Source organism: Acanthopagrus latus, chromosome 10 (assembly GCF_904848185.1).
Source record: "Acanthopagrus latus isolate v.2019 chromosome 10, fAcaLat1.1, whole genome shotgun sequence".
NCBI classification, from domain to species: domain Eukaryota; kingdom Metazoa; phylum Chordata; class Actinopteri; order Spariformes; family Sparidae; genus Acanthopagrus; species Acanthopagrus latus.
In genome coordinates this window covers 15,034,943-15,053,498 of record NC_051048.1, presented here as the reverse complement: position 1 = coordinate 15,053,498, position 18,556 = coordinate 15,034,943, and the positions used below count along the sequence as shown (strand labels likewise).

The 18,556-nt window shown below is 40.5% G+C and overlaps 1 protein-coding gene across 7 annotated transcripts in view; it reads left to right on the top strand.

The window, feature by feature from the left end:
* Nucleotides 1-18,556, top strand: part of nrxn2b (neurexin 2b) — a 629,462-nt gene that overhangs the window by 256,028 nt on the left and 354,878 nt on the right. For all 7 annotated transcript variants that reach the window (XM_037112710.1, XM_037112713.1, XM_037112711.1 and 4 more), the window contains one exon: nucleotides 15,088-15,389. In XM_037112710.1, the coding sequence (XP_036968605.1) occupies nucleotides 15,088-15,389 (302 nt within the window). The remainder of the gene's footprint in view (nucleotides 1-15,087; nucleotides 15,390-18,556) is intronic.

Below are 18,556 nucleotides of genomic sequence, written 5' to 3'. Positions count from 1 at the left end.
TGGGTGTCATCAGCATATATATCACAGATGCTACATGAGTATTAAATATTAATCCTCGGCCGCAGTATAAATGGAAACATGACTTCTGGTTAAATATTCCATTTAATTCTATTAACCCACAGACATAGATTATTAATACAGATTTACAGTATAGTATGTATTCACAGACATGGTTTCACCCATTTGTAATCAAAAGGTATGTTTCAGTTCAAAGTATAAACTTTCTGTGAAGGGAAACATGATGATCTTTGATTCTTCTGAGTCTGTCTCATTTCGTACATTCCCTTTGAGTTTCACTGTAAAACACTCGGATGAGTAATCACTCCACTCAGTCAGTTCACGTTTTTTTTTGCTTCATCCGTCAAGTCCTGCACAGGAAATAACCAATACTGTCATCAAGGCACAGTTTTCATAAACTAAATGTATTGTTGTGTGGTGAAGATGACAAGTAAAGAAATGACTGAATTTTCAAAATTCCCTAGCTTATTGTGTCAGTGTTAGGCCATGATTATTTTGATAGGAAGCCAGTCAGCTTGTGGGGTAGGATGAGGCCATCTCCCTTAAATAAAGTCTGAGAATAGCCAGAGGCAAAATGTTAATCATGATGGTCGGGAGAAATCCCACTGGGCTAGTACCATTTCAGAGTGATTACTAACAGTATCCGACCTCATTGCGGTTGTGAATTGAAAGAGCTTTTGCGCTTGCAGAGTCAGCATCTCCACATACAATCAAACACACGTTGTTAAGGCCTAAACTAAATCTTCACGAGGGGAGTAACCAACCCTCTAATGGTGAAACATGTCTCCATTCACTTGTCATCTTAATGGTGGGTATCCTGATCAAGTTGTGCAGGCAAGAGGATATTGTTAACGCTTTTATGGCTTTATTTGAAAGGACAGCTTGAGATTTGACAGGAGGGGGTGACATGGAGCAAAGGGCCATAGGTCAGACTTGAACCCTAAGGCAAACACAGCCTCCAAACATGTGGCTGACACTCTACCAACTGATCTACTATGGCACACCAAGGAATTTCATTTAAATTTCACTAGTGTATTTTGATAGTTGAATGACATTTCATACTTTTCTGTGTCCTTTCCTGGTAATGTTGACTGTTACTAACTGGTGCAACTGGCGCAGAGAAGAAAGTTCAGCTGAGAAGTTGTCTTGTAAAAATAAACGTACAGTACTTTTTACAATTTGAACATGAAGAAACTCTGTAGCTCCTCAATACAACACATGAGAAGAACTTCTGTGTGTGTAGAAGCTATTGCTATCACTGCTAATATTCATGCCGCTTGTCTATGATTATTTTGATGCAGTCACAAATCCATGCAAGTGTTGTTGTTGTTGTTGTTGTTGATCTCGCTAGAATGGCAGGCTGGTTGCATGGTAAAAACTATGTATGAAAAATTGACCAGTGGATGGCTTTGGAACCACAGCAGACCAGGTAGAATGTTCTCAAAAAAAAAAAAAAAAAAGCCATGAGACATGTGAAGTGATATTTTTTTTTTTACACATATTTACACATATTATTGATTAACATATATACAATGACAATAAATACATTTTTCAATACAATAAATTATAGACATGACTTCACAATTCTGTTCTGGACGTATTTGATGAATAAATAAATGAACAAAAACAGACAATTAGAGAGAAAATGTAGACATACTCAGCGACATTGCAATTTCCAAATGACCATCCACCTTGACCACCAAGAAATTTAATTTAAACTTTCACGCAGGTCAGCCTCTCCATTACAACGCAAGATATCATCTCCTTCACCCATTCATGTATCGAAGGCATATGCAGTTCTCTCCAATATAAAGTTATCATCTTCCTGCTAGCAAGAGTCTGATATCAATTAGAGTTACCTGCATTGAACTAACATTCAAATTTTTGGGATATATACCTTAAATATTGTGCCTGATGAGTCATCCCCACATTTCTAATAGATAAAGTTTGAACAACTGCTTTCCAGTATCGTTGTTACTGTTGGACAGTCCCATACACAATGAAACAAAGTGCCTCTTGCCTCATGAAATGCTAACTTAATTGTCCTAATTATGTGGCCTTATATAATACCAGTTAACATAATCTGCCTTTGTATGAAGAATGTCATGCAGGGTCACTGGAGGTAAAGACATTCCACATTCAACTGCAGGTCTGCTCACTACACACACACACACACACACACACACACACACACACACACACACACACACACACACACACACACACACACACACACAAACTCACACAGACAAACGCTCAATAATTCAGAACAAACAGCTGTCAAGGCTACAGCAGCTGTGCAATCTGTCTTTTTGAGTGGATAAGTAATTAATACATTAAAAACTATTTATTTTGCGATTAAAGGTTCATTCAGGTTAACCCTGTGTCGGTGGAACTAAGCAGTAAGGATGTGGTTAAAATCCATTTGGTTTTATGTGTGTTTTTAATGTATTAAATTTGAACACAAAGATTTTGTCGAGTAGCTGTTGTTGCAAAAAGAGTTTTTGAGATATTGACTTAAGCCACTTAGCTTCACCCCTGACACCATCACTGAAACAGAGAGGGATGACACTAGTACAACTTTCTTATTAGTCAGAGTACTGTACTCATATCCACCCACACTGGCTTCTTCACATGTACTGTTTGTGACTACTGTGACTCTTACAACAACATGTTGAGAAAAACATGAATGCACATACTACCTTCCTGACCAGACAAAACAAAAATAAGCAATGAAGCCTCTTGGATAAAAGGAAAAAGGATTTCAAAAATAAACAGTGGGCAACTTTGCTTTATAACTAAACACTACTAATGTATTTCCTTTATCCTCCCACCCACAATTAAGGTACAAGCTGTTATATTTCTTTTCAAAGGTCCAGGAAGTTGTAGTATGACCTTCACACCTGTAAAGTAAAATATGCAAATGCAACTTCTGTCTGTAAAGATGAAAATCACTGAATTTATGTACCTCCATGCTATAGCTGAGTCAGTCTTGTTTGAACATGGTGCTTTCATACTGGAGTTTGCCTGTAGACTCAGTCAATTACTGTGAAGACTTTCCTCCAAGTGGCTGTTATTGACATCATTGCTCAAGTGCATGGTGCCTGTAGTGTTGCTGAGGAAGACAAAGTGTTTGTCATTCACTGTTTGTGCTTTGTATTTTGGGAGATTGAACCAGAATTAGTGTCAGAGCCAGAGAGCATAATTAATCCCGATTTGGTTGCTGTTGTTTTGAAAAAAAGAAACCTTTCACTGTAGTGATTTTGGCAACTGACACTTGGTGGTTGACCTTGAAGGTAATGTCGGGCCTTACAAAGGGCTTTAATGTTTCCTGCCTTTGGTTTTTGCTGTGAATTTCATGACCTTTTCAAATGTTGACTTTCACAAGCGATTTGATCAAAAACCCTGATTTATACTCTATAATCATAATATTGAGAAGCAGGTATCTCACCAGCTCAACACGTCTTTCTTACTAAACACCATCTGGAGTGATTCATGGTGTTGCATTCATCATTGACAAGTCTCCAGACAAAAAGGTTAGCAGTGGGCAAAAGTGTTTCCAGTACATCAATAGATGAAATCTCATACAGTACAAACGTTTCTGTTCTGTTTGTTGTCCAGTCAGTGGACCCTTCACACAAGATACTTACATCTTGAAATATCAGTGAGGTTATGATATGATCAGGTATGAAGGTTTTGAGTAAAGTTTTCTTTTAGTTTGGCTCAGATGTCTAAATGCATTATATGTTTCGTTTCCACCTACACTCACTGACTCATTTGTACATTTCAGTTGCAATCACTGAGGGGTACATGCTTTCCAGCATCCTGTTATGTATCTTACAATTTTGACTAGTCAGTCTTAATTGGGTAATAATCTCAAAGTGTTCAGATAGACAAATCTTCCCAAATCCTTATTCCGTTGCCTCACACCAAGCTCTCTGCTTGTATGCAAACAGCCGTGGTTATCCAAGTCCTCTGTGGGCAGTTACACAGTTCTTCCATACCAGGTTCAAGAGGTCACACGCCTCTAGCAACAAGCTCTGCTCATTAAAACTCTTCCTCAGCTGACTGTCTTATTAGTGGCTTAACATGCTGGATTAGATTTTGCCTCTCAACATTGGTATATACTCAAATGTGACCTAAACTTAGGTTGTTTCCTTTGTTTTGTCTATATTTTTTCCCCCTAAGTTGTCAGTCTTACCATTTGCAGCCTTCACATGGTTACTTGCTGTGCTCCTACAGTTCCATTCCAATTAGAAATCATCTATTGTAATCTTCGTTACTGCTACCGCCAATGTTGGACAGCCTACAGTTATGTGCTATTTCCACAGTGCTATTTTTACCCCAGCTACTTCTTTCCACCTTCCAGTGATGAACTGCACAGGGTGGTCGTGAGAGAATCTACAGACTCTCTTGCTTCCTTAAAAGACAATTATGTTTGTTAGAATACAAGGCCATGTTGGAGGTAAAACGGATGTTTAGGTTGTGTGTGCAAGCAGCTCAGTATGACCTACATATGTTGTTAGATGGCAACTTCCAGTGCCCATAGAAATTATGAGTTGAGCAAAAAAAGAAGGCAGGTGACTATGACAGTGTTTGTGGTCAGGAAGGACAGGACTTGTCCTTTTCCCATTGGAATCCAGAAATCATTAGCAAGTTCTTTCGACTTACATAGTGTACTAAAACTGTCGTGTACATAACATATCAGGTTATGTTATTAACACAGCTTATTTATTTTAGTACTATTTATGCCTAAACATAACTAATCACTTACCAACTAGTTTTTAGTTGTTCTGACGATTTCACAACTTCAACTGTGTGTCATATATCATAGTTTTGTGCCCTTGTGGTAAGACTTGTTTATGTTGTTTGGGGACTCATAGATAATAAAGCTATTTAATCAGTTATTTAGATATGAGGACATGTTGGAGTATCACTACTGGAATTAAGAGACACTGTCTCTGTGATGTCGAAATGTTAATAGCGCCACTGTTAGTGATTGTCAGCTGTTGATTTAATTAAAAAAGAGACTTGTCTGTGATTTGTCATACACAGATCATCAGTAACTAGAAAAAAAAAGACCAGATCTGTTGTTTCTAGGTTTTCTAGGATTCATCTTTGTTATCTTTTTTCCAATTAAGGCCAACTCAGTGTTGCAGCCCTTGTTGCCTTTGATATGATAATTGTCACACACACACACACACACACACACACACACACACACACACACACACACACACACACACACACACACACACACACACACACTCACACACACACACACACACACACACACACACACACACACACACAGACATGCTCACACAGACTTAACTGCTACTCTACCTTACTTCAAGAGATGACAGTGACATATTAAGTAGAGCAGTTTACAATAGATAATCCTTCAGGCAATTCGCCAAGCATTCTCATGCAATTAAAAGAGCTAATATAAAACAACACCAGGCACCCTTCCAAATAAGCACCACATTGTCATTTTTTTCTCACTTTATTGACAGTAATTTGCAATATGTTTTGCAAGTGTATGCTTTTGTTGAATTCAATTAATGTTGCTCCTTACATTTTATTACAACTATAATCTGTTTCTTTAAGATGATCTTTATACCTTATACTTGCCGACCATATGCTTTTGTGATTGCCGTTTTGTGCAATATGCAAATGGTCTTGTGTCTTTCTCTGACATATTTTAATATACAGTTCAATATAGAGTTAATGAGACAAGTCCAACCAATGCTCACTGGAGCCATAGGAAAAAAGAAATCCATAGACCTATCTCTGTATTTCTCATGGCTTCCATCATGTTTCTGAGGTAAGAGGTATATGTGGATTAGCATGATTTGAAAAAAAAAGGAAGTATACAGTTATTTTAGAAGTTCTTGTTCAGAACATAATCTCCACTTGGAAATTGCAAACAGTTAACAAATAAATTTGGGGAGAAAACACACAAAAAAAACATATTTTTCTCCCTGTTGACTGTTGATTAATCCTTATTTCACATTCCAAAGGACTCGCAGAAGTACTCAACATAGTATTGATTTTAGTTTTTTAAATTTAGGTCCCCCAAAAAAAATCTATGCAATAAAAATGTGCTGCCCTCCTGCCGATCCCCATATTGAAGGAAGGAGTTATCTCAGGATTAAGTCTCATTAATTAACAATGGTCTTATGTGATATGATGTACAAGATGTTATGGTATAAGTGCAGAATGACGGTGGGCGGTCTCACATTGCTCAAGTGAAGGGCATGTTCTTTGTCAAACTAATTGGCCTTATTATGTACTTGGCCTGTCTTGCAGTCAGCTCCCCGTTGGCTAAGGAGCCTGCCATTCAGGAGCACACAAGCCTATCGTTAGTGTCAGTTTACTTGACATTTACTTTGTGTCCCAGTTGAGCCCTGAGACTGAACAGCCCTCCACTGTGATAATAGTCACCTGCCAGACACCCACAGTAGGAGAGAAAAGAAACGACTAAAGAAAAATGAACCGGGTGAAAGAAGACGAAAAAGGCGCCGAGACAAAGGGATGGAGTGAAGTCACGAGGCTGCTGCCATGGTATCTGATATTGTGGCTACAAATTGGATTGTTACCAAGGCGACAGACTAGTAAAGGGAACTATTTTATACCCATTAGGCCGTATCCTCCACTACCTCAAATTATCCTCAAGGACAGTGTGAGAAAAAAAAGAGGAGAATCAAAACTCTGATGAAAAATACTCAATGTAAACTCTTGGAGATGACATTGAGTGAGTGCGTCAAAAAAAGTCAAACCAAACCACCACAGTGCCACTTTACGCATAATGCTGACAGAGCTCAACCAGCTCTACTTGTTTTCAGGGTCATACCAGGGTTATGTGACAGCACTAGTCTACCAGTGGAGAACGGATTAAGTATGCAAAGCACGCGTGAATCTGTTCTTACCAGCTCTATGGAAAGATTTGCTTTCTTTTTTTTTTTTTTCTTTACCACCTGCATGTTCCTCCAGTGACCTTCAAATACTGTCAATCAAAGCAACGGCATAAGGGATTCAATTAAAACCAACCGTGCACTCTTAAAATGTGACCTGCAGCTACATTTAAAGGTAGCGGAGTGAAAGAATCTAATAAAGTGTCTTTATGCCAAGAGCTCTTAAAAATGCATGTCCTTCACCTGCAGACTTAGTCAAGAATCAGAATAAAGTATGTTGGACACCTTGTAGACATACATTTTATTAATAAAGTCAAGTGAGTGATTAGACTGACAGATGCATGCACATTGTACTGGTGAATTCAACAGTGCAATGCATTTTTCTAGTATGTTTTGAGCTACACTTGGTCACATATTTTCTGTAACTTTTATAGAAGCGTTCCTAATGTACTACTGTCTGCCCCATGTGATAAAAAAATACTGTCTGAATGAGCTCTTTATCCGCCTGTGTCATCTACAGGAAATGAGAAGCTCTATGGGTCGAAAGCTGGCTCAGCCAGATTCGGGTATGAATACCGCCTGTTTGTCTTAAGAGGTCAAGAAAACAAAAGGCACGGAGGGGACAATCTCAGTGACTTTTGTTCTCATACATAACCTCACTGTGGACAGCTCATTTGATATTGACATTCTTGCTCTTTTCCGAACAAAAGAAACACTCTGACTGACTTTGTTGCTCGTTCACTACGGCTCAACAAGCGCCTCTTAATTGGGGAACAAATGGTCAGTTCAACAAAGAACCTTGGCCTCCGGCAAATGAGGTGGGCAGGCAGCAAATTACAGTTCCTTCATTACAGGATTGCAATCAGTCCATGAATTGATCCATACAGTAATCACCAGCTGTGGAGAGAAAGTCGAGAGTCGAGAGGAGGTCAGAACAATGCTCCTCTATTTCAGCCTTGTGCCAAAGGCTCGACAAGAGGCTGGAGGCAGAAATCCATAAATGTGTCCACAATTTACCAACGCGGCTAACTAGATACTGTCACATGGACTGAACATGGAAATAACATGGAGACAAGTCAGAAGAGTCATCTTTTAAAAAAAAAAAGATAATCGTTCAAGTTATACATTAGAACAATATTTATTCGACAAAAGCAAAAGTATAATATGAACATGTGCTGTTATTAAATGTGTCATCTTGCACTGCCTTGGTAGATCATAGTGTTGCTCTATAAACTGCTATGGTCAGAACAAATGTGTTGTGGCCATCTTTCAATCATTACGACATGGTAATTTCTGCTGCAACAGACACCAATCCTTGATACACAGACTTCAACAAATGTGATATTGGTGAATAAACGGGGCCACCGTCAAGAATAATCAGCTCTGATCGATTCTGTATTCTGATGATGATGACGAATGCTTTGCCATTCAGGAGATGCGTCATGTTAAAACCATCAAAATAAACCTCAATTTGCTTTATTTGACTTTTGTGATATTTTTTTGTGCTGTCAGAGCAGGGTCGGCGGACTGGCTCGTCAGCATTAAGGGGGTAGCTGTAGATGTTCTAGTCTTTTGTTTTCAGAGCTGAGATTTTTAGTTTTATATATTCTCTTTGTTTAATGTGGAGATACATTTTCAAGTATAACCATGACTATTACCATATAACATCAAACGCCAGTCACACTCAAATTGTCAAAAATCAGACATTTTATTAAGCTTTGACAACCATTAGATACATTGCACACAGGTAGAGCTAGGGGCAAAAACAAAGGCGTACAAGCGAGACAGAAACATATCTGTATGGCTGTTTTTATGAATCAAGCATTCCCTTTCTTGTGAGGGTGCAGGGTTTGAGAGACTGGTCGGTGCGGAGGGAGTAAACCGTTAACTTCTGTTTGAGTTTAGAACACCACATGTGTTTTTGTTGAGGACAGCCAAGAGTTTAGATGTATGGCTGACAGAGACAAAAGAAGGTAAAATCCATGAGCGGTAGAACATAAAGCAGGGAGGGGGCATGGACATCTCTGCAATCAATCAATCATCCCGTCAGTGTAACAGTTTTGCTGCACCCCCAGCCCACCCTCCGCATTGCCCGATGCCTCAATCTCAACTACCTGGCTATACATTTTTTCATACTTATCTGAATGTCTCTCCTTTCATTTGTGGCAAATTGCTGTCTACAAAAGGGACATGTGTATGTGTGTGTGTGTATGTGTGGTCTCAGAGCTCTTTATCATACATGTCATCTGTTTACTTATGTAGTGGTTTTTTATGTTGTTGTTGTTGTTTTTTTGGTTTTTTTTTTGCAAGCCTGTATACAAGTTCAATAAGCAAACAACCATTTTCCCCAGCAGTTCACAGGACTTTGCCTCAGAGCTAGCGCAGGACACTAGCCGCTGTCTGTGGACCCAGCAGGCCTGTTTTGATTCATGAGGCAGCATCAAAGCTTTTATATGCCCCGTACATTTCCCACTGCTCTCTCTCATCTCACTGTTGAGTCGTTTCTCCAAAGCTGTCGGATACTCTCTCTGCAGGGCGGATGGCACTCGTCGGAAGCTAATAGAGGGTGACTGTGTATGCACATGTGGGTGTGTTTTTTTCATGTGCTTGTGTGTGTGTGTGTGTGTGTGCGTGCATGCGCGCGTGCTTGCGAGCGTGTAAGAACAGCGAGGTAATGTGATGTGAAGAGTGGATTTGCCAGCATGTGGTCATCTAGATTATGGATGTTTTGGGCTTTTTTTTTTGCGTGCACACATGCGCGCTCTTGTCTTATTCCATTCTCTCTTTTCTAATTCCCCCTAAAACTACCTAATTACTCCCAATATGTAATCCAATCGGCCAAAAAGCAGTATGTTAAGGTTCATTATGCGTTGACTAATGCACCACCCAAGTTTGGATGGAGCTATTCATGCAGCTCATCTTATTAAACCTGCTCTCTCTCTTTCTCTCTCTCTCTGTCTGAGTTGAATCCAATTTAATAACACATGCTGCACTGCGCTTTTATTACTGTAATATCCACCAAAGACTTGCCTAAAATGGCACTTTCAGGGCAGCTTTGATAAACACAGATGGTATTTGGGTTCTCGTGACATTTTATCACCATTTGTGATGCTGTTTTTTTGTTTTTTTTTGTTTTTTTTTTCCAGAGAAGGGGGTACTTGTTGAAAATATCTATATATCATAATTCATGTCATTGCTGTTGCAAGAAAGCAAGGTAAAACAATTCCCACATGCCCTGATGCTCGTAGTTTTGCGTAGCTCTTAAGTGAAGCTATCATAGGGCTGTTAGGGCCATATGGGTGACTGTTATGGGTGTGGGTTGAACTGTGTTGCGTTATGCGTGTGTTTGCGGTCGAAGTCAGTGGCATTGATTTCGCTAGTGCTTGAATTCCATTCTTCGTCTTCCGTCCTTCCTCCCCATCGCAGTCTTTCTGTGTAGCTAATAGAAGTGAGGCTCTAATGGAAGACCAACAGAGGCCAGGGGTTGTGGAGGACAAGCTGCTTGACCCGACGACTGCACCAAAGCGCTTAGCTATTGTTGGTGGTGTGATTGTGGCAAAGATGGCAGTGGAGGCTGAGGTTTTTTTTAAATCCATTTTGTGTTCGGTACAAAGGCAGAGGGAAAAGGGAAAGTGAATTATTTTGAATGTGCACCAAACTAAGTTGGAGCACATGTGCTTGAGGAGTAAGGTGGCACAGTGTTGCGCTGATTTTTGGTTTGAAACATTACTTTTGCTTTTTCTTCCGGAGACATCAGATGTTGGCCTAGCATCTGAAAAGCTGGCAGGAGTTTGGGGTTCATGTTTAGAAGTTTTAGAAAGAACTGCTGCGCTTATATGGGGGTTTAAGCACCTAGGCAGGGGCACTATATCTTATCCAGCAAAAGTTTGCATTTACCTTTTTCTGTCGTCTGTACTCGCATCGTTAACTTTTGAGTCTGACACGTAGGAGAAGCAGCCTGAAGTGCGAGCGTCATGAAAGGCTGCTCGGAAACATGTGGGCTGATGATAAACAGCAGCTTGCCTCATTACATCTGCTTAGTCATGAAGCAATTGTTGGTTAGATTGCTCTGGCTAGATGCGGGGAATATCATTTTTTTTTTTTTGACTCATGCGAATACCCAGTACTAAAGATCTGTCTGCCGATCACACTGAAATCAAGTACCAGAGGAACTCAACGTTTAATTAATAATGAAGACACTATTACAGGTGGCTAAATTTCAAATGAGTCATTTCTGTAATGTAGTCAGGGCCTTCTGTGAGGTTAATTGAGACCTTGACAGCACTTAAGTCTCTGCTGCGTGCCTGTGTGTCTTGTCTTACTTCTGGCTACAGTGTCGGCTCTTGGGCTTTATGGAAAAGAGATTTGATCTGAGCGAAAAACGCTCCAAGTGCGTATGCGCATGTAATCACAACGGGGCCCGCCATGGGAGCGAGGGGAATGAGATAGAGATGTACAGTAGATGCAAAAGGAGAAACGGATGTATGGGGACAAGCACATTTTCAATTGAGCTGAAGTGTTCTCAGGGAAGGAGTCATTCTTTATATTAGTTTTTGTCTCGAAAGCCAAGGTTGAAGTGATTCTCTCTCCTTGGAGACTGAGAGGAGGGCTTTCCTCGTGCTTTGCACTGCGGAGGAGGAGCGCAGACTTCCTGTGGCATACAGGAGACACAGGGAGTTACGTAATGCAATTGGCAAATCTGTCCACGTCTGAATGACATAACTATGTGTTGCCGGCTTTTCAATATTGTGTCTTTCTACCTTTTGCTCTAGAATCAGGAAGGACACAATTCATTTGCAATGATAAGTTAATTTTGAAATAATTCATTGACGGGCATGTTGGCATGTTGACTAACAGATGCAATAATGACACCCACACCCGCGTTCTCGCCTGTTTGTCCTCCCCAGCTTTATCTCCTCCTCTCAGCCTTCTATTCTTTAAACAGACAAAAACAAAAACAAAAAAAAAAAAAAAAAGTTTTTTGTTGTTTATTTGCAGCTACAGTCTCTCTGTTGCACGTGGCTCCGTCTCACTGAGCTCAGGGAAGCAATCACAAGCGGTTTGTTGCTTACTGTTAACAGCCCATACTTTGGGAGTGAGTCCAACTCAATACATAATTGAAAATGGTTGCTGTGGTCCATTTGGTACGCTTTTGTTCTTCCTACATCAGCAACGGCGACACTGCCAGGAGGCTGCTCTTGGGGGATTTGCTTTTTTTTTTTTTTTTTCTCCTTCGTGTCATTTTTCCCCTCCATCTCTTTTCGCTCTCTCCTTTGATGCCTTTTTCTCTATGACAATTCACACTTCAGTTGAGATTGCTCTACATTTCGATTTCAGCCAAAATGGTCTTTTAAGTAGCTGTCTCTGTCTGGATCCCATTCTTCCCTCATTTCCGTGTTTTTTTTTTTTCTTTTTGTTTTGTTTTTTTTTTTTCCTTTCACACATAAAATGTTTTCTTTTATGTGAGCACATGCACTCGTATTATGTGGCTCTTTTTGTCTCAAAGTGAAGTCTATCATCCCCTTTTAATGTTCCAGAAGTGTGAGAGTATGTCACTTAACACAGCACTCTTTCTGCCCATCACCACTGCTTTTTTTTATTCATTTTTTTTATGCATGACTTGCACTCAACAGTTATTCCTTAAGTTATTGTTAATGAAATACTGTAATCAACCTTTCTTTATGTAGGCTACAACAAGCTGAACTATATCTGGTCATATCTAAGGTCAAAGTGCGCAGCTATTGAATGGACACACTATTATCCATCAATTCTCTTCTCCTCTCACCTAAGATTGCTCCTGTGGCGAACTCACTCGCTCATGAGATTTGGCTTTCAATCTGTCTGCCAGCGGACCACCCCCTCTGGCCAGCTCCAGCCTCACTCCCCAGGGAAATGCACTGAGGTCTTGGAGCGGTTTTGCTGTAATGGAACTTCAGGATAAACTAGATTTGATGATCCACCCATACGGTGCCCTCTTGGTGGTTTCAGTTTGGCCCGTCTCTTTCCTGTTTCAGCCCTAAACCTCATTACCTGAGGCTGATTCTTCAATCTGGCCTCCCCAGGGAGACAGAGGTGAGGAGGGGCAAACGAACATAGGAAGTGGAGTGTCACTTCGGATCATGGTTCATGTCGCGGAAATCAGTTGATTTGTATAATGGCTAAGCAGGGAAGAGTTAGTTGAGAGTCGAGAGATTCTGTTGTTATCGGTGGTGGTGCGTGTGTGCTCTCGCCAAAGGTCTTGTCTTTTTTCTTTTTCCCCTCAGAAGCAGCCGATTTGTAGCACGTGTCCAATGATTAAAAATGTGCTCAAATATACATTTCATGAGCAAAAATCTGAAAGTTTGTTTTTACAGGAGGATTCAGAAAAAAAAAAACTTTTTTTTTTAAACACTTCATACATGGAATAATGAAGTCAACTGTCATAAAAAAGTCATTTTCGCCATGTTTCTAGGAACAAAATGTTCTATACATTTGGCTCTGAATGATATATAAACATTTTTATAAATATTTTATGTTTAAATTTGCAAGTACAGCTATCTAATTCAATATACGCATAAATCTCTGGAACAAAAATGTAAGGTAAGTGTTGTATGTATGTTCCAAATGATAAGCATATAACAATAGAAAGAGTAGATTGCATAGCCTGCGTGTAAACATAATCATAGAATATAAGATGGAGCATGAATGTCAGTCCCCTGCTCGCTCGGCTCCAGTGTCCGCACTTTGACTCTTGTGATTGAAGCGCCATTGTTTTGAGCGCCCCAGTCGCCGCGGTGACAGCTGCGGGTGTTTGTTCGGTTCCCGACAGATGCACACGGCGTCTTCCCCCCCGCTGCTGTTAGGCTGCAGGTTGACACGTATCCATTGTATCAACTGGCTGCTTTGACTGGTAGTGTGTGAACGGGGCTCACTGCAGTGGAAGGAGGACATGTGCTGCAGACAGACTGACAGGCATTAGCAGAGTTGACGACGACTTTTCTTCCTTTCCTGCCCAGCTTTTTTTCGAGTCGCTACTTTAATCCACGTTACTTTGTCTAGTCTTTGCATCCATACTTCCTCGGTTATTTATTTATCTATTTATCTATTTTTTCTCTTCTTCCCCCAATACAGAATCTAGCTTCTAATTCTGACCCAGCTGTTTGCTTTTACTCTGATGGGGGTCATTTTATTTCACACCACGCACTCCCATGCCGCTCGCTGTATCATTCCATGGCAGATGTATCACTCGACACTCAAGGTTTTCTCCGTGTTGGGTTAATGCGTTGTTGATTTATTTGTAAACTAAGACAAATTGTTTTGCACCATGAATCTTCCGTGATGAAAACATATCTTGCACGCCTTACAGCCACAGCGACAATCAATGTTTCAAGACTGGAATCAATAGCCATGGCTAATTGGTTTCATCTCTAAATATGCGACCCATATGATCCTTGCACAGACAAGTGATGAAGTGTTACATCAGTGTTTGTGTGTTTCTGGTCAATGGAAACCTGTGAGCACCACCGGTGTTTGCGAGTTTATTTGCCCAGAGACGGCAAGAAGCTGGCATTAGAATACTTCTATCAAAGTTTCCCTCCAGGCATCTTTTAGGACAATTAAAAAAATACTCTAATTTGAATAATGAACGAACTGAAAATTCTTAAAAGCAACACTATCAAAAAAAAAAAGAAGAAAAAAATGAAAAAAATACAGAATCTACTGTACTGAATATGTAGCTATTATTCATTGCAACACTATTAGTATGGACAAAAAGGGTCTTAGTATAAACGTAAGGCTTTAAGACTGTGGTTTGCATATTGGCCCATGGTTGACCTCTCAACTGGTTGTGATGTCACAAAGTTCGGCTAGTACATACGTGTTTCATTGAGATATAGAGAATCTCTCCCCCATCATGAGAAAAAAGGCCTTCAAGCATCCGACCAAAAAAACATTAAGCAATATAATATTTGAGTGTATGGGAACTTCCTTTACCATTGTTTTCAGGAAGCAGTCGAACAAGTTATAGCTACTACACATTTGACTCATTCTGAGAATATTTATGAATTTTTAAGACAAAAACTCTTCTTACCTCAACAAACCATTATATTATACAGTATTTCCTTTAACGTGCCTTTCTTTTTCTTCCCCCCCCCCTCTTTTTTTCCCACTACAGGTAAGGAGGAGTCGGTAGCCACCTTCAAGGGCAACGAGTTCTTCTGCTATGACCTGTCGCTGACGCCCATCCAGAGCAGCACTGACGAGATCACGCTGTCCTTCCGCACGCTGCAACGCAACGGCCTCATGCTGCACACCGGCAAGTCGGCCGACTACGTCAACCTTTCCTTGAAGAGCGGCGCCGTTTGGCTGGTCATCAACCTGGGCTCGGGGGCATTCGAGGCCCTGGTGGAGCCCGTCAACGGCAAGTTCAACGACAACGCCTGGCATGACGTGCGCGTCACCCGCAACCTGCGCCAGGTAAACACTGCCCTTGTAATCCAGGGCCACCACAGTCGGGAGTGGTGCCTCTTTCTGCCGCGCACCCTATCCTATCCTATCTCAGCTGCTTTATTTGACTCTCCTTCTATATATGTATACATTTATATATATTCTCTCTGCACCCGCAGCACACAGGGAGCATTTGTTTGATGTTCCGTATCTCCTTTCCTTTTGGTTGCTTCCCACCTTAACAGAAGTGTGGTTTTTTTTTCCAGATTGGAGCTCAGAGGGCCACTGCTGTTTTCACTGTCCTTTACAGCTTCATGTGTATTTCTTTTGTTTGTTCCTGACTAAAGACTCATCAACTTCATATTCAAGGTTATTCAAAGGTCATTTAAAGGCAAAAAGCACATCACATAGTCCAAGTGAAAGACTATAAAAATAAAAAATAAAAAATCCCTGTCATATTTAGATTTTAGTTAACATACATCAGTACGAGACTATGCACATTCAAGGTGTTGCCAAGTGCATTAATTTCATGCTGTTATTAATGAACAAGTGGAGAAACTGCCCGCTCAGTATGTATGCACATAATGTACTCGGCTACATAAACGGAATGCACCCTAATTTATCAAAGGTGACAATGCACTTAAACCCTTTCTGAACAAATTACCCGACACATCTTTACAAACCTTTAATCGCAACTAATGGAAAACAAAAGAGCAGCAACCCGACTGTCTGGATGTATGTGTACACTGGTGTGTGACTGCACACCAGGACAGCCATACCTTTTTTTTATTATTATTATTATTTATTCATCTTTTTTCTTGTTTTGTTTTGTCTTCAACACACACACACACAGACACACACACAAAGACACCACTGAGCAAAGCAATAAGTACATGCACAGACAATATACTCTCCGAATACTGGACTCTCTGTTTGCACTAGGCCATCAATTGGCAGTTGCAAATAGCAGCAGTGAGATAGAATCAATTTCACTTTACACTTGCCGTGCTTACTTCTTCACATTTTTTTCTGGTAATTGTAATTGGAATGAATGGCTTGTCAGACCTAATAATGGGCATTGTAAGTGGCCCCAAATGCAAAAAAGCCTGATGTGAATGCATTAACACAAAGATGGTACATCAGCTTCTTTGTCTGTGCCTGCAAAAACATCCCCGGAAAGTTTAAGGGGGGGGGGGGGAGAAAAAAAACAGCCAGTAGTATCAAACACATTCAGACACTGAAGAAATTCCTACCCACGCAAAAAAAGGAAACCCGAGAGCAAAGTGATTCTTAATGTGAACTAAGTGCTGTTAAATTATCAGGAGACATTTCTATGCCAACCAGACCCTGCAATTTCTGTCATATTGCAATAATGTTATTATATATTTTCCGTGTGGTAACTTAGACATGGAAAAAGTCCAAGATTTCTGGAGCTGATATTTTCTTAGCATACGCTGGGATAAATGATAACACTCTCACCGGCACACGCAGAAATTCAGACGCAGCCTCTCACAAACACACACAAACACGCTCAGTCGGGGTCACATATGTTATGCTGCAGAGCCATGTCTGATCAGCAGAGTGAGACTAGCTTAATGAGTTTGGGAAGCCAACACAGTTTCAGAGATTTACAGTGTGAGCCAACCCACCTACCCCCGACTGCACTATGATCATCAGGGCAAATAAGTCACACATCTACGTACGGTCGCGCACGGTAAACTGAGACGCTATTATCTGCCTGTGGCTCTCTCCCTCTATCATCTATGTGCCTGTATGTCACTGCTGGCATGTACATCAAAACAATCTGCAATGATTATGCTGGGAGCAATGATAAGTGATCGTTACACAACATTATGAGATTTTAAACACAGTAATACATGTACAGTGTGTCTTGTCAAAATAATCTTGAGGAACTCTCAAAGTATTCTTATCTCATAAGTTCAATCATTTGATCCAAAACTGACATAAGAACACGTGTTGCTTACTTTAAATGAGCAAGCATTTTTAATTCTTTATTCTTGATTAATGCAGTGCAAGTTGCTCTGGATAAGACAACCAGCTTTAATTCCTCAGAATCTCCTTAAATGAAAACTTGAGTTTGCCGAGAAGATATCGAATGCCTGTTCTCTGTCTGTGCCCTGAACCAGAACTAACCACCCACATCAGGCCGCCCAGGCAACCTCCATTAACTTACATAACAGCTCGAATCCCCAGTGGATCATTCTAATTGACATAGCAGGCGGGCTAAGTGTTAAAGAGCTCTCTAGATTTACACTGGACCATCCCCACTGAGGGGCGGGAGGAGAGAGGTATCGATGACATTGACCACCTCTGACCCTGTGTTTACTCCCAGACTGATACCCTTCAGATCATTGAGCACTTGCATGCTTCGAGGTGTCGTAAAACACCAATCCTTTTACACAGTCCTGTGCATGTCAGAGGAATTAAATATTCGCACGTGCGCAGTTGCGCTCATATGACCACATGCACGAGAAACACTCAGAGACAATATGCTTGGTATATATTTGCTATATTGTTACCATCCTGTACGCAGTGTAGTTTCCAAATAAATGTACAAAAACATTAAAAAATTTAGGAATTAATTAAGAGATGAATGCACACTACATACTTACTGTCTTCCAAGTCCAAAAGTTAAACATGTTATCCACCTAAACTGTAATGAAACCTTAAAAAAAAAATGTGTATAAACCTGAACATTCATGCCCCTCATAGATAATTTTTTTTCTTCCAACACAAAATAATCACTAACTTCTGTTAAAGAACCATCTTTTTTCTCATTATGTGTTGTCATGCATATTGACAATGGACAAACTAGAAGTGCAGGCAGTGAGTTGTCCATCAACATCCACTCCTTATCCCCCCCGCTCCCACGACACTTGGTGTGGTTGAGATGCTGCCAATACTGCTGTGAAATGCAACTGAAAAGTGTAGTCGGTGCACCCGAACACGCACACCATTCCTTTCTATTAATCTTCCCATCGGGGCTAACGTGATACCTCGTGTTAGAAATAGCCTGCAGTCTACAAGACGGGCGTTGGATTCCAGATGAGGTTATCGTACAGTCCCAGTGGCCTCCAAAGTCTCATCCACTCTGTGTCTGTTGTTCTTAATGGCTCTTGCAACGTCATGCATATCTATTGCTGCATCACTAAGCTCCAAAATAAGTAAAGCCTGTG